The sequence below is a fragment of the Argopecten irradians genome, chromosome 4, assembly GCF_041381155.1.
Source record: "Argopecten irradians isolate NY chromosome 4, Ai_NY, whole genome shotgun sequence".
NCBI lineage: Eukaryota > Metazoa > Mollusca > Bivalvia > Pectinida > Pectinidae > Argopecten > Argopecten irradians.
This window is the reverse complement of record NC_091137.1, coordinates 6007713-6028447: the sequence shown is the minus strand read 5'-3', so window position 1 is coordinate 6028447 and position 20735 is coordinate 6007713. Positions and strand designations below refer to the sequence as shown.

Sequence of the window (20735 nt, the reverse complement as noted above, 5' to 3'; positions counted from 1 at the left end):
GAAGGATGTAATATCGTCAAGTCAGACGACAATCTCAAACAAATTTAGCTACTTGAACACTGGTGTTTTGACAACTTCGGAAAACTCCAGTGTGTAATCGTGCGTCAGCCTCGCCTCGCTGCACAATAACGGTCACCGAGTTCACACATGTGGCCGTGAACAAATACTTTATGTTATTACGCTATATATGAACTTATAGCAAAATTGAATACCTATTTAAAGTTCTGATCTGATTAAATAAAATTATCTCCGAAAATTTGTTTGTCATGTTTATTTTACACTAAAATAGTGCACTTTTTTGTCGTCGCGAATGAATAATTCTACCTTACGTGAAGCGTCATCATTCGCTGTTCAACTGAGTAAGCTCCTCCCACTTTTGACCGACTTTTATTGAATAATTACGTCACTTTCAAATGACAATTTTATAGCATGAAATATTAATAAAAAGTCGTGTGAGTGTAAATATAGGGATTGGATTTCGTTTTTATGTTAACCATGCTTGTATGGAGCAATTCCTCTAAGAATATATTCAATATGGGGCGCGTTACTATATTCTTAGAGGAATTGCTCCATACAAGCATGTTAACATAAAAACGAAATCCAATCCCTATATGAAACTATTCGGACACACTTATGAATCATACAAACCAATATTCACAAATGAACTTTTCATAACTGCATTTGATAAAGACATGTTGCTTTCGAGACGGACAAATGGCTTTGAATGGGAAGAAAAGTCCAAAACCAAAGCAAAAATTCAGTTAAAGTGTTTATTTTGTGGCATTTCTAATGACAAACCTCAATTTAGTTCATTTTAACAAAGTCACGTATCTGTTCTTTACCAAAATATGATGGTTGACTGTAACAATTATAACTTTTCTTTGAGTAAAGATAGGAGCCAGCCCTTTTGGATTTAAAAAGAAGAGATATTTGCCAAACAAATGACAATACATAAGAACTTTGTTTTCAATTTTCATATTTTATGTTTTCATTTCTGAAAACATGCAAATTAGTGGAGAATGAACGTAAATTTCTATGCTAATAAATCTGGTTTAAAAACGAATTTCTCCAAGACCCAGGTAATTTGGATTGGCAGTATGAAGTACAGTAATAATACATTTAATTATAATTTTAACTTAAAATGGGGAAACACGCTTTAATTTATTGGGATTTTGAATATGATGTAGATCTAAGCAGAATAATCCAACTGAATTTCGACAAAAAACTTGCAAAACTAAAATCACTAATTTCAATTTGGTACAAAAGAATTCTTACACCAATTGACAAAATAGGTGTAATAAAAACCTTACTAATATCCCAGTTCAACTACTTATTTATATCGCTTCCAAATCCTGATAACTTGTATATTGTCTGTGCTTTGATTTTTTATGGAATGGAAAACCGGATCAAATTAAAAGAGATGTAATTATTAAAAAAATATGAGGAAGGGGGGCTTAAAATGATTCATCTAAAATCTTTTATAACTGCTCTAAAAGTATCTTGGATAAGAAGAATTTATTGTACAGAAGGAAACTGGGATATTATTCTAAGATCTCTGTTTGACATACAAAAATTAGCGAATACTGGAATTGAACACTTAAAAAAACAATCTAAAAATTGCAAAAAATTATTTTGAAGAGATGTTCTGGAGGCTTGGTGTACGACCTTAAGTTCAAGTAATATTTACAAAACAACTATTTTAGAAAACCCTATTTGGTTTAATAGTGAAATCAGAATAAATCATAAAGTTATTTTTAAGAAGTTATGGTATGAAAAGGGTGTTCTGTTTATCTATAACATTTTGAAAACAGACAAATCCATATATAGTCTAGAAGAATTTCGTGAAACGTATAATATTCAGACCAATTTTCTAGAATATCAGGGTATAAAAAATGCCATTAAACATGTCATCAGAAACAATCAACAAAGTTTTGACTCTGAAAAAATATAACTCCTCCTAACATACCAATAAACCTCAAATTGATTTTAAGTTGTAAAAAGGTGTTCAAAATTTATATGATGTTTTAATTAAAAATAAAGTTATACCTACTGCTCAAAATAAATGGAATCAAAATTTTGAAATTGATCGGGATGGATGGGGAAATATATATAAACAACCTTTTAATGATACTACTAGCTCCAAGCTTCAATGGTTTCAATTCCGAATAAATCACAGAATACTAACTACAAAAACATTTCTTTTAAGAATTGGTAAATCAAACAACAATCTATGTACATTTTGTAAAACACATCCAGAAACAATTACTCATATATTTTGGGACTGTGAAAATGTATCAAATTTGATTGAACAATTAAGAATTTCTATAATTACTAATAATTTAAGTCTTAGATTTGAAAAACAGGATTTTATCTTCGGCAAACAAGATAGTACAAATACTAATTTCCATATTGAAAATTTGATACTGCTTATAGTAAATCAATACATTTACAACTGCAAATGTTTAGAAAAAGAACTCAATTTAAACAGTCTAAAAAATCATATTAAATTTGAACTAAAAGCTCACAGGATTATAATATCCAACAGTAATTTAAAGCGGAAACCACAAGCACTTGCAGAATTGCAAAATTGGTTAAATGTATAATCAGTAATATTTTAAAAATTATTGAATAATCTGTGACCTAGGTTTACTTCCCCCTCTCTTTTTTTATGTATTTTTGTCCTGTCTTTGGTGTATTTTTTTTTATCAAGAGTTGTCTCCCCTAGTTCACGTTCTCACTACATCTGTAGGAAGGGAAATGACTCTTGATTTGTTACGTTATACTTTTATGTGAATGGTAGATGTGTGTTATTTGTTACGTTAATAAGTTTACTAGTAAATATATGTATGTACATACGTTAAAATATTCAATTTGAAATAACTCTACAAATGTAACTCCTATTGACTTGTCTTCCATGTATCTTCTGTATATGTTGTGATGTGTATATTTTTTGAAAAAAAAAAATGAATAAAAAATAAATTGATATTTTATATGCTACCATTGACTGACGTTTGACCAAAATCCGTCAATTCGTTTCCAAGTTATCACAATAAAAAACAATCAGTGTTCTGAAAAAAAATCAGTTTATAACATGACTGGCCTTCCAGCGATGTCATACGGACATGTCATAAATATCGTAAGACACACTATTGTGACGTCACATATAGTTTTGATGTCATAATCTATATAGGACGTCGTATGATTGTCTCAGTAGACGGAAACGTCACATCCGAGCCGAATTTCTACAGTTTTACTTTATTTCTAGCAATGAAAGTTATGTGATAAATAGATTCTTACACTCGTGTTTACTCGTTAAATAATCTGATATGCCACTCGCCTAAAGACTCCTGACACGTCAAATTATCGAACTCGTTTGATAAATTTCAGATTACATAGCTACTCATGTAAGGTCCTCTATATATAGAAGGAAACTATTGTTTGCCTTCACACAAATACATGTTTAGATTGTTTAACATTGTTTATCATGAAATATACATAATTATGTGAAGTAAACTCCAAAAATACATTTGTTACAGAATTTCCAAGAAAAAGTCAAGGAGTCTAGAAAACCTCATATAATTTTCATTTTCGCTGACGATTACGGATACAATGATATCGGGTATCATGGTTCCTATATAAAGACACCCAACTTAGACCGGCTGGCGGCAGAGGGAGTTATACTGGAGAACTATTATGTTCAGCCCATATGTACACCGTCCAGGAGTCAGCTGTTGTCGGGACGATACCAGGTTTATATAATTATATTGTCTATCTGTATCTAGGTATATGGAATATGTGTGCATGTGCTATCAGTGTCGACGTGTATTTTTATATCACAGAGTTCTCAGCTCTTTTGATTCTTGGCACTAGATGTGTGAGAGAGCTAAGGGTAACTTGAGTACTATTGAGAGTAAATGTTTTGAACACAAAGCAACGTCAAACATACGCACATGAGCAAATTACTCGTATTCAAAAACGAGACATAAATGCCTCAATGAATCGTTGTACATATCATAAACAATACTTGACGCAGGAATGTAGGATGTCGTAAACAGAAGCGAATTAAAACACATTTTTTCAAAATACATTATCCTGTCGAAGAAAAATTGTTGAATTTCCGACCAGAATATCTTTTCATTATACATAATACAATTTATAGTAAAAATAGGACCAAAGTGCGGGTCGCAAATTCATTCAGCAATTTTACTTCAACAGGATAATTTACTTAGAACAAATAATGTGATTTATCTTCCCTGTCTACCAAAACATAAAGTATGGGTTACATGCACTTAAGAGAGTTGACATTATATTTGTAATTTGTTGCAGCCATTCTTTATGTACTGCAAGTTCCTTTGCTAGAGCAGAAGACCTTAGCCTTCTGACATAGTCTTGGTATTAAACTTATTTCTATATCAACCGCAAAATATGACTTTTTAACGTTTTGTTTGATGGGGCAGCATATATTGACATAATTCTGAAGCATACCGACAGCAATTGTATTTTGTCCATTTTATCTAATGTTAATACTTGGAACGTTGATTATTTCCGAACGTTAATTATTTCAGAACGTTCATTATTTTCTAACCTTAATTATTTCCGAACGTTGATTATTTCCGTACGGTTAATATTTCCTTACGTTTCCTAGTAAATTTTTTCCTAACTTTAATTATTTCCAAACGTTAAATGTTTCCCTAACAATAAATAGTTCCTAACGTTAATTATTTTCTAACGTTAATTACTTCCTAACGTTAATTATTTCTTATTATTACCGAACAAAATTATAAGAAAAAAGATTCTGGTAAAAGAAGATATTTCTCTCAACATTATCACTAAATTTGTCGGACTGAAAAAAGCAACAGCTAGCGTTGTCTTGTTGTTTGACGATGCAGATTTTGTCAACTTCCGGTCACGTGCGGAAAATTAGTTATTTTCTAATGTTAGATATTTCTTGCGTTAATTACTTCCTAACGTTAAATATTTCCTAAAGTTTAATAGTTTCTAACATTAAATATTTCCTAACGTCACTTCATTATTTCCTATCGTTCTAACGTTAGTTATTTCCTAATGTTAAATATTTCCTCACGTAAGTTATTTTACATACGTTAGATATTTACTAACGTTAATTATTTCCTATCGTTAATTATTTCCTAATGTTAATTATTTCCTACGTTAATTATTTCCTATAGTTAAATATTTTCCTATCTTTATGTAGACACACACCGGCTTACAGCACCGCCATATTGCAGGAGACATGCCAAACGCGCTCCCTCGCGATAGTCCTACACTGCCGGATAAGATGCGAGAAGCAGGCTATTCCACACACATGGTTGGGAAGTGGCACCTCGGCTTTTATAAGGAGGAGTATTTACCCACAAATAGAGGCTTTGACTCTTTTTACGGTAGGTCTGTTAGGATGAAATCTTACAACGCATTCAATTGAACGAAAAATAGATATCCTATGGATCGAACTTTAACTGACGTGATCACCACATTCAGTTCTTACTCCGTCATTTCTTATACAATCTTATATTTACCGTGATAAACACAACACATCCAGTTCTTAATCCGTCATTTCTTATACAATCTTACCGTGATAAACACAACACATTCAGTTCTTACTCAATCATTTCTCATACAATCTTACCGTGATAAACACAATACACTCACGTTCTTACTTAATCATTTCTTATCAATCTTACTTGATAAACAAACACATTCAGTTCTTACCGTGATAAATCTTACCGTGATAAACACAATACATTCAGTTCTTACTCAATCATTTCTTATACAATCTTACCGTGATAAACACAACACATTCAGTTCTTACTCAATCATTTCTTATACAATCTTACCGTGATAAACACAACACATTCAGTTCTTACTCAATCATTTCTTATACAATCTTACCGTGATAAACACAACACATTCAGTTCTTACTCAATCATTTCTCATACAATCTTACCGTGATAAACACAACACATTCAGTTCTTACTCAATCATTTCTCATACAATCTTACCGTGATAAACACAACACATTCAGTTCTTACTCAATCATTTCTTATACAATCTTACCGTGATAAACACAACACATTCAGTTCTTACTCAATCATTTCTTATACAATCTTACCGTGATAAACACAACACATTCAGTTCTTACTCAATCATTTCTTATACAATCTTACCGTGATAAACACAACACATTCAGTTCTTACTCAATCATTTCTTATACAATCTTACCGTGATAAACACAACACATTCAGTTCTTACTCAATCATTTCTTATACAATCTTACCGTGATAAACACAATACATTCAGTTCTTACTCAATCATTTCTCATACAATCTTACCGTGATAAACACAAATACATTCAGTTCTTACACAATCATTTTCTTATACAATCTTACCGTGATAAACACAACACATTCAGTTCTTACTCAATCATTTCTCATATAATCTTACCGTGATAAACACAACACATTCATTCTTACCACATCATCATCTTACCGTTAAACACTATCAATTCTCTTATACAATCTTACCGTGATAAACACAACACATTCAGTTCTTACTCAATCATTTTCTTATACAATCTTACCGTGATAAACACAACACATTCAGTTCTTACTCAATCATTTCTTATACAATCTTACCGTGATAAACACAACACATTCAGTTCTTACTCAATCATTTCTTATACAATCTTACCGTGATAAACACAACACATTCAGTTCTTACTCAATCATTTCTTATACAATCTTACCGTGATAAACACAACACATTCAGTTCTTACTCAATCATTTCTTATACAATCTTACCGTGATAAACACAACACATTCAGTTCTTACTCAATCATTTCTTATACAATCTTACGTGATAAACACAAACATTCAGTTCTTACTCAATCAATACAATCTTACCGTGATAAACACAACACATTCAGTTCTTACTCAATCATTTCTCATACAATCTTACCGTGATAAACACAACCATTCAGTCTTACTCAATCATTTCTCATACAATCTTACCGTGATAAACACAACACATTCAGTTCTTACTCAATCATTTCTATACAATCTTACCGTGATAAACACAAACATTTCTTATCAATCATTTCTTATACAATCTTACCGTGATAAACACAACACATTCAGTTCTTACTCAATCATTTCTTATACAATCTTAATAAACACAACACATTCAGTTCTTAACAATCATTTCTTATAACAATCTTACCGTGATAAACACAACACATTCAGTTCTTACTCAATCATTTCTCATACAATCTTACCGTGATAAACACAATACATTCAGTTCTTACTCAACTACATTTCTTATACAAATCTTACCGTGATAAACACAACACATTCAGTTCTTACTCAATCATTTCTTATACAATCTTACCGTGATAAACACAACACATTCAGTTCTTACTCAATCATTTCTTATACAATCTTACCGTGATAAACACAAAACATTCAGTTCTTACTCAATCATTTCTTATACAATCTTACCGTGATAAACACAACACATTCAGTTCTTACTCAATCATTTCTTATACAATCTTACCGTGATAAACACAACACATTCAGTTCTTACTCAATCATTTCTTATACAATCTTCCGTGATAAACACAACACATTCAGTTCTTACTCAATCATTTCTTATACAATCTTACCGTGATAAACACAAAACATTCAGTTCTTACTCAATCATTTCTTATACAATCTTACCGTGATAAACACAACACATTCAGTTCTTACTCAATCATTTCTTATACAATCTTACCGTGATAAACACAACACATTCAGTTCTTACTCAATCATTTCTTATACAATCTTACCGTGATAAACACAACACATTCAGTTCTTACTCAATCATTTCTTATACAATCTTACCGTGATAAACACAACATATTCAGTCTTACTCAATCATTTCTATACAATCTTACCGTGATAAACACAATACACTAGTTCTTACTCAATCATTTCTTATACAATCTTACCGTGATAAACACAACACATTCAGTTCTTACTCAATCATTTCTCATACAATCTTACCGTGATAAACACAACACATTCAGTTCTTACTCAATCATTTCTTATATAATCTTACCGTGATAAACACAACACATTCAGTTCTTACTCAATCATTTCTTATATAATCTTACCGTGATAAACACAACACATTCAGTTCTTACTCAATCATTTCTCATATAATCTTACCGTGATAAACACAACACATTCAGTTCTTACTCAATCATTTCTTATATAATCTTACCGTGATAAACACAACACATTCAGTGCATTTCTCATTAAACTATCAACTAATATTATCATGAGCTAGATAACTTATTAAACTGTTTGTTTACTATGACAGATGTTTTAATAATGTTATAAAATCTTGGTACTTTAAACCAAAATTCCGACACGTTGTAACGTAACAAAAAACATATTGCAAGAACATGGACCTATTAGGTTTTTTATGCAATGCATTACATTTTAGGTATCCTGGCAGGGCAGGCTGACCACTACAATAAAACCTATTGTTATGATTTCTGTGGATATGACTTCAGGGAGAATAAAGATCCCGTCGTTCCTGTTCCTAAGGAGTATTCTACCCACTTATATGCCAGGCGTGTAACAGACCTTATAGGCAATCATCAGCCAACTAAGGTAAGTCCTAACAACGTTCTTTAGCAGGGCTTGCATGCGCTATTTGCTCAATATTTGTTTAGTTTTAGAATTCAAAGGTTTCTTTAAATAAAATTGAATTTCAAAATTATCAACAAGATGTATGTGAAATTTACAAACTTCTTGTTCATAACTCTGAATTCAATTTTATTTAAAGAAACCTTTGAATTCTAAAACTAAACAAATATTGAGTAAATATCGCATGCATGCCCACTCTCTGCATATTGAAGCTGTCCGTTATAATGCCGTTCACAGAGGCAATAGACTTTGTACTGTTTGTGACAAAAATGATGTAGAAGATGAAATGCATTTTGTATTACTATGTCCTGCTTATTCTGAGTTACGTAAAAGTCTTATAAAAACTTATTACCATAAACACTCACATGTATATAAATTGATTATGTTATTTTCATCTCAAAATGAAAAGAGCTAAAATTTGATGGGGTAATATTTCATCCAGGCAATAGAGAAAAAGGAAAATTCTCATTAATCTGCAGTAGTACATCATACTCATAGATTAGTCAATTTGTTTAATTTGAGATAAACAAAAGTATATCGGCATTATCCTCCGCCATCTTGAAACATAACAATGATCATTGTATTATGTATTTATGTATTTGTTAAACCTATATGCTGTATTGCATTTGGAAAATTAAAAAAAACATGAACTTGAAACTTTAGCAGTGGATAATTACTTTGTTGTGGTTGTCATTCGATTATACAATTCAATGTTATAATTGTGTAATTTGAGATGACGATTGTTATATGCATTTGCAATTATGAAAAGACTGACTTGATGAATTTTAACATTAGTAACTTACATGTTTTTATTAGAATAACAACTATCTGCTATTACAATATGGTAATTTGACACTAACTAAACAAGGTATCTGATCATTCAGATTATATATGGTGCGTTGAGCGAGCTCGATTTGCATTTGTAGAGCGGGTGTCCATATTTCGCCGTTTTTTTAACTTGTTTTTCCCAGTGTATATTTTTATGTTTGTATAAGAGATACAAATAACAGTCTAAATGAAAGGTTCCTCATATTCTTACAAAATTTAATTACTTACAAAAGTATAAATACTACATTTTTTGTATGAATAGGGTTACGATACCTCCCGATTTCAGGTACCATTTTCCCGTAGGGTGTCTATGTTTAACTATTTTGACAAATAAAAATAATTTAAATGTAGATATAAAAACCATTTACAGCAATTTTTTGCCCGTGTACTGTCATTTGATTTTTGAATAAGGCATTCATTCGACCTTTAGTGGAAGCATACACAATAAACAACATTTTCTATCAGGTCAATATCTTTGATACCCCAAGAAGAAAATGTCATCCTTCAAAGGGCCGTACTGGAAAAAGGGTCTGACTTCCGATGTGGAGTGAAATTTCATCGTTTGTATATTGCTATGGAGTTTATTTTTATTTCTTACTGATACTGCGTTGCTCATCTAAATGTCATGATTACCAAAATATCACTTGTTATCATAAAAATGGCGAAATTTGGACACCCGCTATAATTTTTTGTGGTCTATATGTAGGATTGAGTTAAAAATATTATTGTTTGTAAAATATTTGTGCATATTGTAAAAGAAAAATACCTTCAGTTTTACACGTATCTTACAGTTAGCAGGCATTCTGGATAATCCAGTGGTTACTATCACTGTGATATGTCCACCCCTGTGGTAATATGTCTTATTGAAATTATATGTACCGTAATTTTCATACTCGCGAACCAAGAGGAACTTTTCATATATATTCCACCGCCAAAATTACCAACAATACTTACAATGCCAATACAAAATATCAATTTCATACCGACAAATTAGAGCTCGAAATGAATTTTGGCATCCTCGATACTCCAGGAGTTCCGATCACCTATGATCTCTACACCCCTTGACTATCTCATAGTAAAACTTGAGGCAACAGAACAGAACAGATAATTTAGTCCGTTGATGTTCATCAAAAGAGTCGTGAAACGGTTGACTATATGTGGCTGTGAAGTTGGACGTCGCTGTCTCTATACTCTGCAAAGGAAATCTTTGCAGTCCTTCGATTTGTCCAGAAGTTTTCTGCTAAGCTGCCTTCAGTTTTACTATGGGATAGTCCAGGGATGTAGAGATCTTGAGTGATCGGAACCCTTGGAGTATCGAGGATGGAATGTCAGCAGTACCGCTAAACTAATTATATTTACGACAACAGTGCAGTGAGAACACACGGCCAAACCAAGAAGCGTGGAAGTGTTATTAGTGAAGTTCTGTCTGATGATAAACATCTAAACATACATAATGCATATAAACAAGAACCTGTTCAGTGCAGAAATCTGTGTTGTAACTATGATTGAGAAGACATGCTACATTTTTACCTTTAATGATTTTAACAGCTTAATTCTATAATTTTCGTCCAGTTATGGCCCATCATTATAACATTAAAACTAAACACTGAAGACGAACAGATGAGAGAAGTCGGATGTACTTCAAAAGAATCGAATGGGTTTTAAGTTGGACATCGCTCTCTGTAATTTTCAAAAGAAGTATTTGCAGGCTTGCGATAGGCCTGAAGTGCCGGTAAACCTCTGTCATAGTGCGGCATCTGTCGTCCTTCTGATTGTCCGTCCGTACGTCGTCCTTCTGATTGTCCGTCCGTCCATCGTCCTTCCGATCGTCCGTCCGTCCATCGTCCGTTAACATCTGTATGGATGGTTACCACATTTAGTCAGAAACATCCACGGGCAAAGGGGAAAAGAGCTTGTATAAATATTGGCTTTGACCTCGGTGGCGGAAGGAGCAGGGAAAAACATTGAAAATGGATGTAAATCCTTTAAACCGCTACTAGAGTTTTGCATAGAATGTAACGACATTTCACCTGAAACATCCTCTGGGGAAGGGGAAAAAATTATAAATAAATCTTAGCTCTGACATTCCTTGAGCAGAAGAGGTTGGGTTTCAACAAGGAAATCAGAAGTAAACCTTGAGGGAATAAAACCAGGTGAGCGATACAGACCCTCTGTGCCTCTTGTGTTTTTTTGTCTTGAGCTGTATTAAGTGTTAATCCAGGGGTGGTTATAGGCGGTAATAACACCTGGAGTATCGCGGATGAATAGCAGGAAGCTAGTGTACAACATGTGATGCAGTGCTGGTTCGTCCTCGGCTAACACGAACATCAAGAACAATGATACAAATGTAGTTTACCTACTGAGGTCAATCAAAGTGTAGTAACATCATAAAATACTGTACTGAAATGATACATTTGTTTTATCTTGTCACACCTCGATACTTTACCAGTGACGCGCACTGATAAAAGGAAATGTATTGATAATCACCAAAAGATCGACGTTAGTCAGTGTTCTAAGGATTTTTCTTACGTCACAGTCACACTGGCGTTAATGTTTAAATACGGTGACTAAACTATCCAGATTTTACAAATGGTTGTGCTATATTCTTTAAAGTCATATGTGCCGTATTTTGTTATACCCATAAATCAAGAAGAGCTTTTAATATGTTATTCACCACCAAAAATCAACAATATCTTGAGAATTGCATTACTTTTAATACATAGGTTTAAATTTCACAGGTACAAATGAGCTGAAAATGATTTTGGCAGTACAGCCAAAATCGTTAAATTAATATCTTCAGTGCAGTGAAATAAGAACATACGATCAGACAATGAAGCCAAACTGTTGTCCAAAATTTCATTTTACATTTTTAATAGTAATTGTAAAATGATTTCTGAAGGTATCTTTCCATCGAAACATACATAAGGCATAAAAAACAAGAATTTTACAGTGCATAACGTATGTGTTCTAACTGACGTTTATAAGGCGTCATATTTATTTGTCTGTCCATTTTAAAGATTTTCAAAGCGTTATCAATTAAACCTTATGGTTTTAAATACATGTAGATTACTGAAGAAATAATAGCATGACAAAATTTTCGCCCTGTCAAGGCACATATAGCTATAAGTTTTTCTTTAAGCTTTAACTTTTTCTATTTTTTTTACAGCCGATGTTTCTATATTTAGCATTTCAAGCTGTACATGGCCCACTACAGGTGCCAACAAGGTATTCGGATCCCTACTCACATTTACCAGACCGCAACAGGACAATATACTCAGGTAAGCTACAGATCCCTACTGACATTTACCTGACCGCAACAGGACAATATACTCAGGTAAGCTACAGATCCCTACTGACATTTACCAGACCGCAACAGGACAATATACTCAGGTAAGCTACAGATCCCTACTGACATTTACCTGGCCACAACAGGACAATATACTCAGGTAAGCTACAGATCCCTACTGACATTTACCTGGCCACAACAGGACAATATACTCAGGTAAGCTACAGATCCCTACTCACATTTACCTGGCCACAACAGGACAATATACTCAGGTAAGCTACAGATCCCTACTAACATTTACAGGACAATATACTAAGGTATGCCACAGATCCCTACACACATTTACCTGGCCACAACAGGACAATATACTCAGGTAAGCTACAGATCCCTACTGACATTTACCTGGCCACAACAGGACAATATACTCAGGTAAGCTACAGATCCCTACTGACATTTACCTGACCGCAACAGGACAATATACTCAGGTAAGCTACAGATCCCTACTGACATTTACCTGGCCACAACAGGACAATATACTCAGGTAAACCACAGATCCCTACACACATTTACCAGACCGCAGCAGGCCAATATCATCAGGTAAATCACAGATCCCTACTAACATTTACAGGACAATATACTAAGGTATGCCACAGATCCCTACTGACATTTACCTGACCGCAACATGACAATATACTCAGGTAAGCTACAGATCCCTACTCACATTTACCCGACCGCAACATGACAATATACTAAGGTAAGCCGCCGAATGACAGTAATAGACACGGCTATGAAATGGGCGAGGACGTTCTGTCTCATCATGTTTACCGATAAAATACTAATCTGAATCGAATCTATAGAATTTTTGTGAGTGTGATACCAGGTCGGGGGTTTAAGGTAAGGTCATTGTTTTGTTCTGATGTAAATTTAGGTTTTAGGATACCGACATTAAATCCTTTAGCTGGAGTTGAAAACAACACATTTCGGAGCTGTATGTTTGTATTGTCAAAAGTCACACTTGATTGCTGCGTTCGAGATTGTGACTCATTCTGTATCAAGATATGCATTGTCTATTAACTTTCACGAATAATATATATACACAATGCCTTGTTCATCTTGCTTTGTTGTGTAATAGGGAGGGTTTTCCACAAGAGACCCGGAGGGGCGATCCGACTGTAGCTCCCGTTATATGTATAAGTCCCAAATCGTGATCGTATAGTATTTTTAGTATACAACAGAGTCCACAGTCGTCACAAATCCTCTCCGGATCCCGTTTCCTCCACAGGTTACAGGCCTGTATCTCAACAGGCTCGATCTCTAGGATGTAGCGGAAGCACAGATACTAATCCAATAACTTAACTAGGTAAATACAGGTACAAATAACTATTTATTATATAAAGACAAGTAATACAGAATTGACAAAGAATATATTTACAATAGTGCCTGATGTAGACAACTTACAGTAAGAGAAACAAGTATACAATTATCCTATATGAAGCGAAACCCTAACTATATAGCTACAGAACAACAAGACCACGTGTTCCCAAACACAGTCCAACAACACCTAACGGGAGACAACCGACCTACCAAATGTTCCCAACTCTAAGAGACATAACTAACTGCGTAAATAGGTTTCCTATGGATGTCTAAGCCCTAAGCCCCTGACGATCCCCTACTACACTGTGCGAACTAGGTTTCCTATGGATGTCTAAGCCCTAAGCCCCTGACAATCCCCTAGAACGACACAAACCCTTGTTAGTCATGTAGCTCTAAGTATAAACCCAAATGGTAGTTCAGAGACCCCGCAAGTGTTGCACTGTTGACAGTGCACGGCGTGGTTCTGTCCCTAACCCATTCTCCCTAGTCAAGACCAAAGCTTCCTTAGAAGCAGCCCCTTTTATAACGACACATCAACCCAGTACCCCAAAGTGACCACTGATTGGTCAAAGTCCGGACAGAGCACCATATTTAGGTTAAACCGTTGCTACAACAACCCACCTACACACTAAATATAACTTCCGCTTAAATACAGACAAGGCTCAACTGACTGATAAACACCTCCCACGTGTACCACACGTGTAGTCCGGCCAGCGGTCATCATCGGGGTGATCATGAGGACAACTAGGTTGATGAATGTGACTGCTAAACAGCAAACACACCCTAGATAAGACCTGTTCTCACGGTGTTCCGCTGAATTTGGGTCAAAGATACATAAACAGATCACTGAAGTGAAGACTTAGAAGAGTGCAATAACAAATATACATACTGTAGAAATAAATGCAACAATGATAGAAACCCGTTCTATCACAGTTGATTCCTTGTTAAGATGTTTCACTTTTGAATTAGATTAAAGACATAAGAGTACCCAACGTCGTTTTGTTTACGTTGCGTTAGGTATGGTGACTGCGATGGACGAAGCAGTGGGGAATATCACAGAAGCTCTAAGGTCTAGAGGCATGTGGGACGACACCGTACTAGTATTCTCAACAGGTATTATTATATTTAATGGATATATTTTATGCTCAAATCAATCGATTCAGATTCTACATATCGTTTACGTGTTCAATGGAACAACTCCATCGACTAAATACCAATCAATGTATTGTGCTTTGTTACTTTTGTATTTTAAATCACATTTGCCAACCGAAAAAAAATAACTTCATTCCGTTAATGACTGATACTTACGGTTTAGATATTTTCACTTATATCGAGGAGACATTTCGCTTCATAAAAGTATATATATAGTTATTATATAAAAGAGTTGTATATGATGTAATGCGCCATACCTTTAGACAAAGAACTGATGCCGACTGGGTCGAACATCACACTCTAAAATGCTTCTCTATTTCAGACAATGGAGGAAGAGTAGATCTAGGAGGGAATAATTGGCCTTTACGAGGTTGGAAAAGTTCTTTATGGGAAGGAGGAGTGCGCGGCGTTGGTTTTGTTCATGGAAAACTATTGAAGAACAAAGGCAGAATTAGCAAGGAGCTTATGCACGTCTCTGATTGGTATCCGACCTTGATCGGACTCGCTGGTGGTTCTCTGACCGGGACAAAACCACTGGACGGGTTCGATCAGTGGGACACTATCAGGTAGTCAATCAGATAACAAATATTTACCATTATTTTTCCAGCAGGTATTAATTGTAAATAGAGATATGGTCACCTTCTAGTTTCACATTAGGGGGTAACTTCCCTTTAGCTCTGTCGGTAGAGCGGCAGACCAGTAAGTCCGGGGTTGCAGGTTCAAGCGACTACTCTTGTTATGTTAAATGTATTGTTTTCAACAACTGAGTATCAACAGATGTTCAGGATTAATTACAAAGGATGTTCACACTCACTAACATCATTGATGATTCTCGTAACTCGTTCAGGTTTAAGAAGTAAAGATTTATAGCAGCACAAAGGAACGGGCTAGTGGTAATATTCGGAATACTGTAACCACTTGGTCACTAGATAACACTTTATGCAATCACAGGCTTTTGAGGTATGTGGCTATTAGTGACAAACAATACAGCATAAAACAACAATTAATCTTTATTCGAAATTATTTAACACGATTAAGAATATAGACCGGTACAAAGGCTAGAGAAAGTATTTAAAATATGAATAGATCTTTTGTTACCATCGACTCGCGTTGGACAATGTAGCTTTACACCATTTCAATGTCGTGTATTGCCATTGAATATTTTCCAGTTTTACTGTTCGTGTCATATTATGTAATCGTGTTCGTTTTGTGTGTCTTGATAAAGGGGCAGATCGCCTTGAAAATTTGACAATTTTATTTGTCCACACGGTTGGAGTTACTTCTTTCTCCCATATTGAATATTTTCTAAACACCTGTTTCTATTTCCATTTAATATTTCAGTATTGTGATGTTCAAATCGTTTTATTACTCTTGTTTGCGTTTGACAGGCTTCGAAGATATCTATGAGTAATGTAATTGCCAAGGAAATATACTATATGAAAGTGTTAAATATGAGTATATCTATTTATAGCAATGGTACTGCGAGTCCGAGGGATACACTATTACACAATATAGACCCATTGTCAGATCCCATTGGGGAAAGACTGGCTGACAGTCCGTTTGATAATCGTTACAGAGCTGCCCTGAGGTGGAAAGACTGGAAAATAGTAACTGGGACACCAGGTATGTTACAGACATCGAACCTGTCCAGGTCTGGTACACGTCTACATTATGACGTTACGCTCTCATATATATGACGTCATAATCAAAGCCTACCAGCAAAGACAGATAATTCTTAAAAATATAAATAATAAATATAAAATTAAACATTAGACATATGCTATGTTATGGTGGTAATGGTTGGTTGATGATAACCTCATCCATCTGTTGTTAAAGTTAATGCACATGATTATGAACTAGGTTAATTAAGTATTTTGTTTTCATTTTTCAGCTTATTCAGGTAAGAAAAACAAACCTACATGATGGATTTATAAGGTAAATTGTTATTACAGACGCGAATGTCAGTAAGTATAAGGGGATGTCAGTAAGTATTAGGGGTGTCACTAAGTATAAGGGCATGCCAGTTAGTATAAGGGTATGCCAGTTAGTATAAGGGGATGTGAGTTAGTATAAGTGGATGTCAGTAAGTATAAGTAGATGTCAGTTAATATAAGGCGATGTTAGTAAATATAAGGCGATATCAGTAAGTATAAGGGGATTCCAGTAAGTATAAGAGGATGTCAGTTAGTATAAGAGGATGTCAGTAAGTATATGAGATTTGAGTAAGTATAAGGGGATGTCAGTAAGTATAAGGGAATGTCAGTTAGTATAAGGGGATGTCAGTAAGTATAAGGGGATGTCAGTAAGTATAAGGGGATGTCAGTAAGTATAAGGGGATGTCAGTTAGTATAAGGGGATGTCAGTAAGTATAAGGGGATGTCAGTTAGTATAAGGGGATGTCAGTTAGTATAAGGGGATGTCAGTAAGTATAAGGGGATGTCAGTAAGTATAAGGGGATGTCAGTAAGTATAAGGGGATGTCAGTTAGTATAAGGGAATGTCAGTAAGTATAAGGGGATGTCAGTAAGTATAAGGGGATGTCAGTTAGTATAAGGGATGTCAGTAAGTATAAGGGGATGTCAGTAAGTATAAGGGGATGTCAGTTAGTATAAGAGAAGGTCAGTAAGTATAATGCAATGTCAGTAAGAATAAGGGGATGCCGATAAGTATTAGGGGATGCCAGTGAGTATAAGGCGATGCCAGTTAGTATAAGTGGATGTCAGTAAGAGTAAGGGGATATCAGAAAGTATAAGGGGATGTCATTAAGTATAAGGGGATGTCAGTAAGTATAAGTGGATGTCAGTTAGTATAAGGGGATGTCAGTAAGTATAAGGGGATGTCAGTAAGTAAAAGGGGATGTCAGTAAGTATAAGGCGATGTCAGTTAGTATAAAGGGATGCCAGAAAGTATTAGGGGATGCCAGTTAATATTGGTGGATGTCAGGAAGTATAAGGTGATGCCAGTGAGGATAAGGGGATGTGAGTAAGTATAAAAATATGTCAGTGAGTGAAAGGGGATTCCAGTAAGTATTAGGGGATGCCGGTAAGTATAAGGGGATGTCAGTTAGTGTAAGGGGATTCCAGTTAGTATAAGTGGATGTCAGTAAGAAAAAGGGGATGTCAGTAAGTATAAGGGAATGCCAGTAAGTATTAGGGGATGCCAGTTAGTAGTAAAGGATGTCAGTAAGAAAAATGGGATGTCAGTAAGTAAAAGGGGAATCAGTAAGTATAAGGGGATATCAGTAAGTATAAAGGGGATGTCAGTAAGTATAAGGAGATGTGTTAGAGGGGATGTCAGTTAGTATAAGGGGATGTCAGTTAGTAAAGTGTCAAAAGGGATGTCAGTTAGTATAAGGGGATGTCATTTAGTATGAGGGAATGTCAGTAAGTATAAGGGGATGTCAGTAAGTATAAGGAGATGTCAGTTAGTACAAGGGGATGTCAGTAAGTAAAAGGCGATGTCAGTTAGTATAAGGGGATGTCATTTAGTATGAGGGAATGTCAGTAAGAAAAAGGGGATGTCAGTAAGTAAAAGGGGATGTCAGTAAGTATAAGGGGATGTCAGTAAGTATAAGGGGATGTCAGTAAGTATAAGGGGATGTCAGTTAGTATAAGGGGATGTCAGTAAGTATAAGGGGATGTCAGTAAGTATAAGGGGATGTCAGTTAGTATGAGGGAATGTCAGTAAGTATAAGGGGATGTCAGTAAGTATAAGGGGATGTCAGTAAGTATAAGGGAATGTCAGTAAGTATAAGGGGATGTCAGTAAGTATAAGAGGATGTCAGTAAGTATAAGGGGATGTCAGTAAGTAATAAGGGATGTCAGTAAGTATAAGGGGATGTCAGTAAGTATAAGGGGATGTCAGTAAGTATAAGGGAATGTCAGTAAGTATAAGAGGATGTCAGTTAGTATAAGAGGGATGTCAGTAAGTATAAGTGGATGTCAGTAAGTATAAGGAGATGTCAGTAAGTATAAGGGATGTCAGTAAGTATAAGGGGATGTCAGTAAGTATTGTCAGTATATAGGGAATGTCAGTAAGTATAAGGGGATGTCAGTTAGTATAAGAGGATGTCAGTAAGTATAAGGGGATGTCAGTAAGTATAAGAGATGTCAGTAAGTATAAGGGATGTCAGTAAGTATAAGGGGATGTCAGTTAGTATAAGGGATGTCAGTAAGTATAAGAGGATGTCAGTAAGTATAAGAGGATGTCAGTAAGTATAAGGGATGTCAGTAAGTAAAATGAGATGTCAGTAAGTATAAGGGAATGCCTCAGTAAGTATAAGGGGATGTCAGTTAGTATAAGGGGATGTCAGTAAGTATAAGAGGAGTATGTCAGTTAGTATAGGGATGTCAGTAAGTATAAGAGATGTCAGTAAGTATAAGTGGATGTCAGTAAGTATAAGGGATGTCAGTTAGTATGAGGGAATGTCAGTAAGTATAAGAGGATGTCAGTAAGTATAAGAGGGATGTCAGTAAGTATAAGAGGATGTCAGTAAGTATAAGTGGATGTCAGTAAGTATGAGGGAATGTCAGTTAGTATGAGGGAATGTCAGTTAGTATAAGAGGATGTCAGTAAGTATAAGAGGATGTCAGTAAGTATAAGGGGATACCAGTAAGTATAAGGGAATGCCGTAGTATAAGGGATGTCAGTAAGTATAAGAGGGATGTCAGTAAGTATAAGGGATGTCAGTAAGTATAAGGGGATGTCAGTAAGTATAAGGGATGTCAGTAGTATAAGGGGATGTCAGTAAGTATAAGAGGATGTCAGTAAGTATAAGGGGATGTCAGTATAGTATAAGGGATGTCAGTAAGTATAAGGGGATGTCAGTAAGTATAAGTGGATGTCAGTAAGTATAAGGGGATGTCAGTTAGTATAAGGGGATGTCAGTAAGTATAAGGGGATGTCAGTAAGTATAAGGGGATGTCAGTAAGTATAAGTGGATGTCAGTAAGTATAAGAGGATGTCAGTAAGTATAAGGGGATGTCAGTAAGTATAAGTGGATGTCAGTAAGTATAAGTGGATGTCAGTAAGTATAAGAGGATGTCAGTAAGTATAAGAGGATGTCAGTAAGTATAAGTGGATGTCAGTAAGTATAAGTGGATGTCAGTAAGTATAAGAGGATGTCAGTAAGTATAAGAGGATGTCAGTTAGTATAAGTGGATGCCAGTAAGTATTGGTGGATGTCAGTTAGTATAAGTGGATGTCAGTAAGTATTAGTGGATGTCAGTTAGTATAAGTTTATGTCAGTACGTATAAGGAGATGTCAGTACGTATAAGTGGATGTCATATAAGGAGATGTCAGTACGTATAAGTGGATGTCATTAAGTATAAGGGGATGTCAGTAAGTATAAGTGGATGTCAGTTAGTATACGGGAATGCCTGTAAGTA

The 20735-nt window shown here is 34.9% G+C and overlaps 1 protein-coding gene across 2 annotated transcripts in view; it reads left to right on the top strand.

The window, feature by feature from the left end:
* The window catches only part of LOC138320439 (arylsulfatase B-like), a 59827-nt gene that overhangs the window by 34635 nt on the left and 4457 nt on the right, over positions 1–20735 (top strand). For both annotated transcript variants that reach the window (XM_069263401.1, XM_069263402.1), the window contains exons 3-10: positions 3537–3749; positions 5213–5399; positions 8503–8672; positions 12703–12814; positions 15214–15309; positions 15671–15914; positions 16820–16971; positions 17240–17248. In XM_069263401.1, coding sequence (XP_069119502.1) covers positions 3537–3749; positions 5213–5399; positions 8503–8672; positions 12703–12814; positions 15214–15309; positions 15671–15914; positions 16820–16971; positions 17240–17248 — 1183 coding nt within the window. The remainder of the gene's footprint in view (positions 1–3536; positions 3750–5212; positions 5400–8502; positions 8673–12702; positions 12815–15213; positions 15310–15670; positions 15915–16819; positions 16972–17239; positions 17249–20735) is intronic.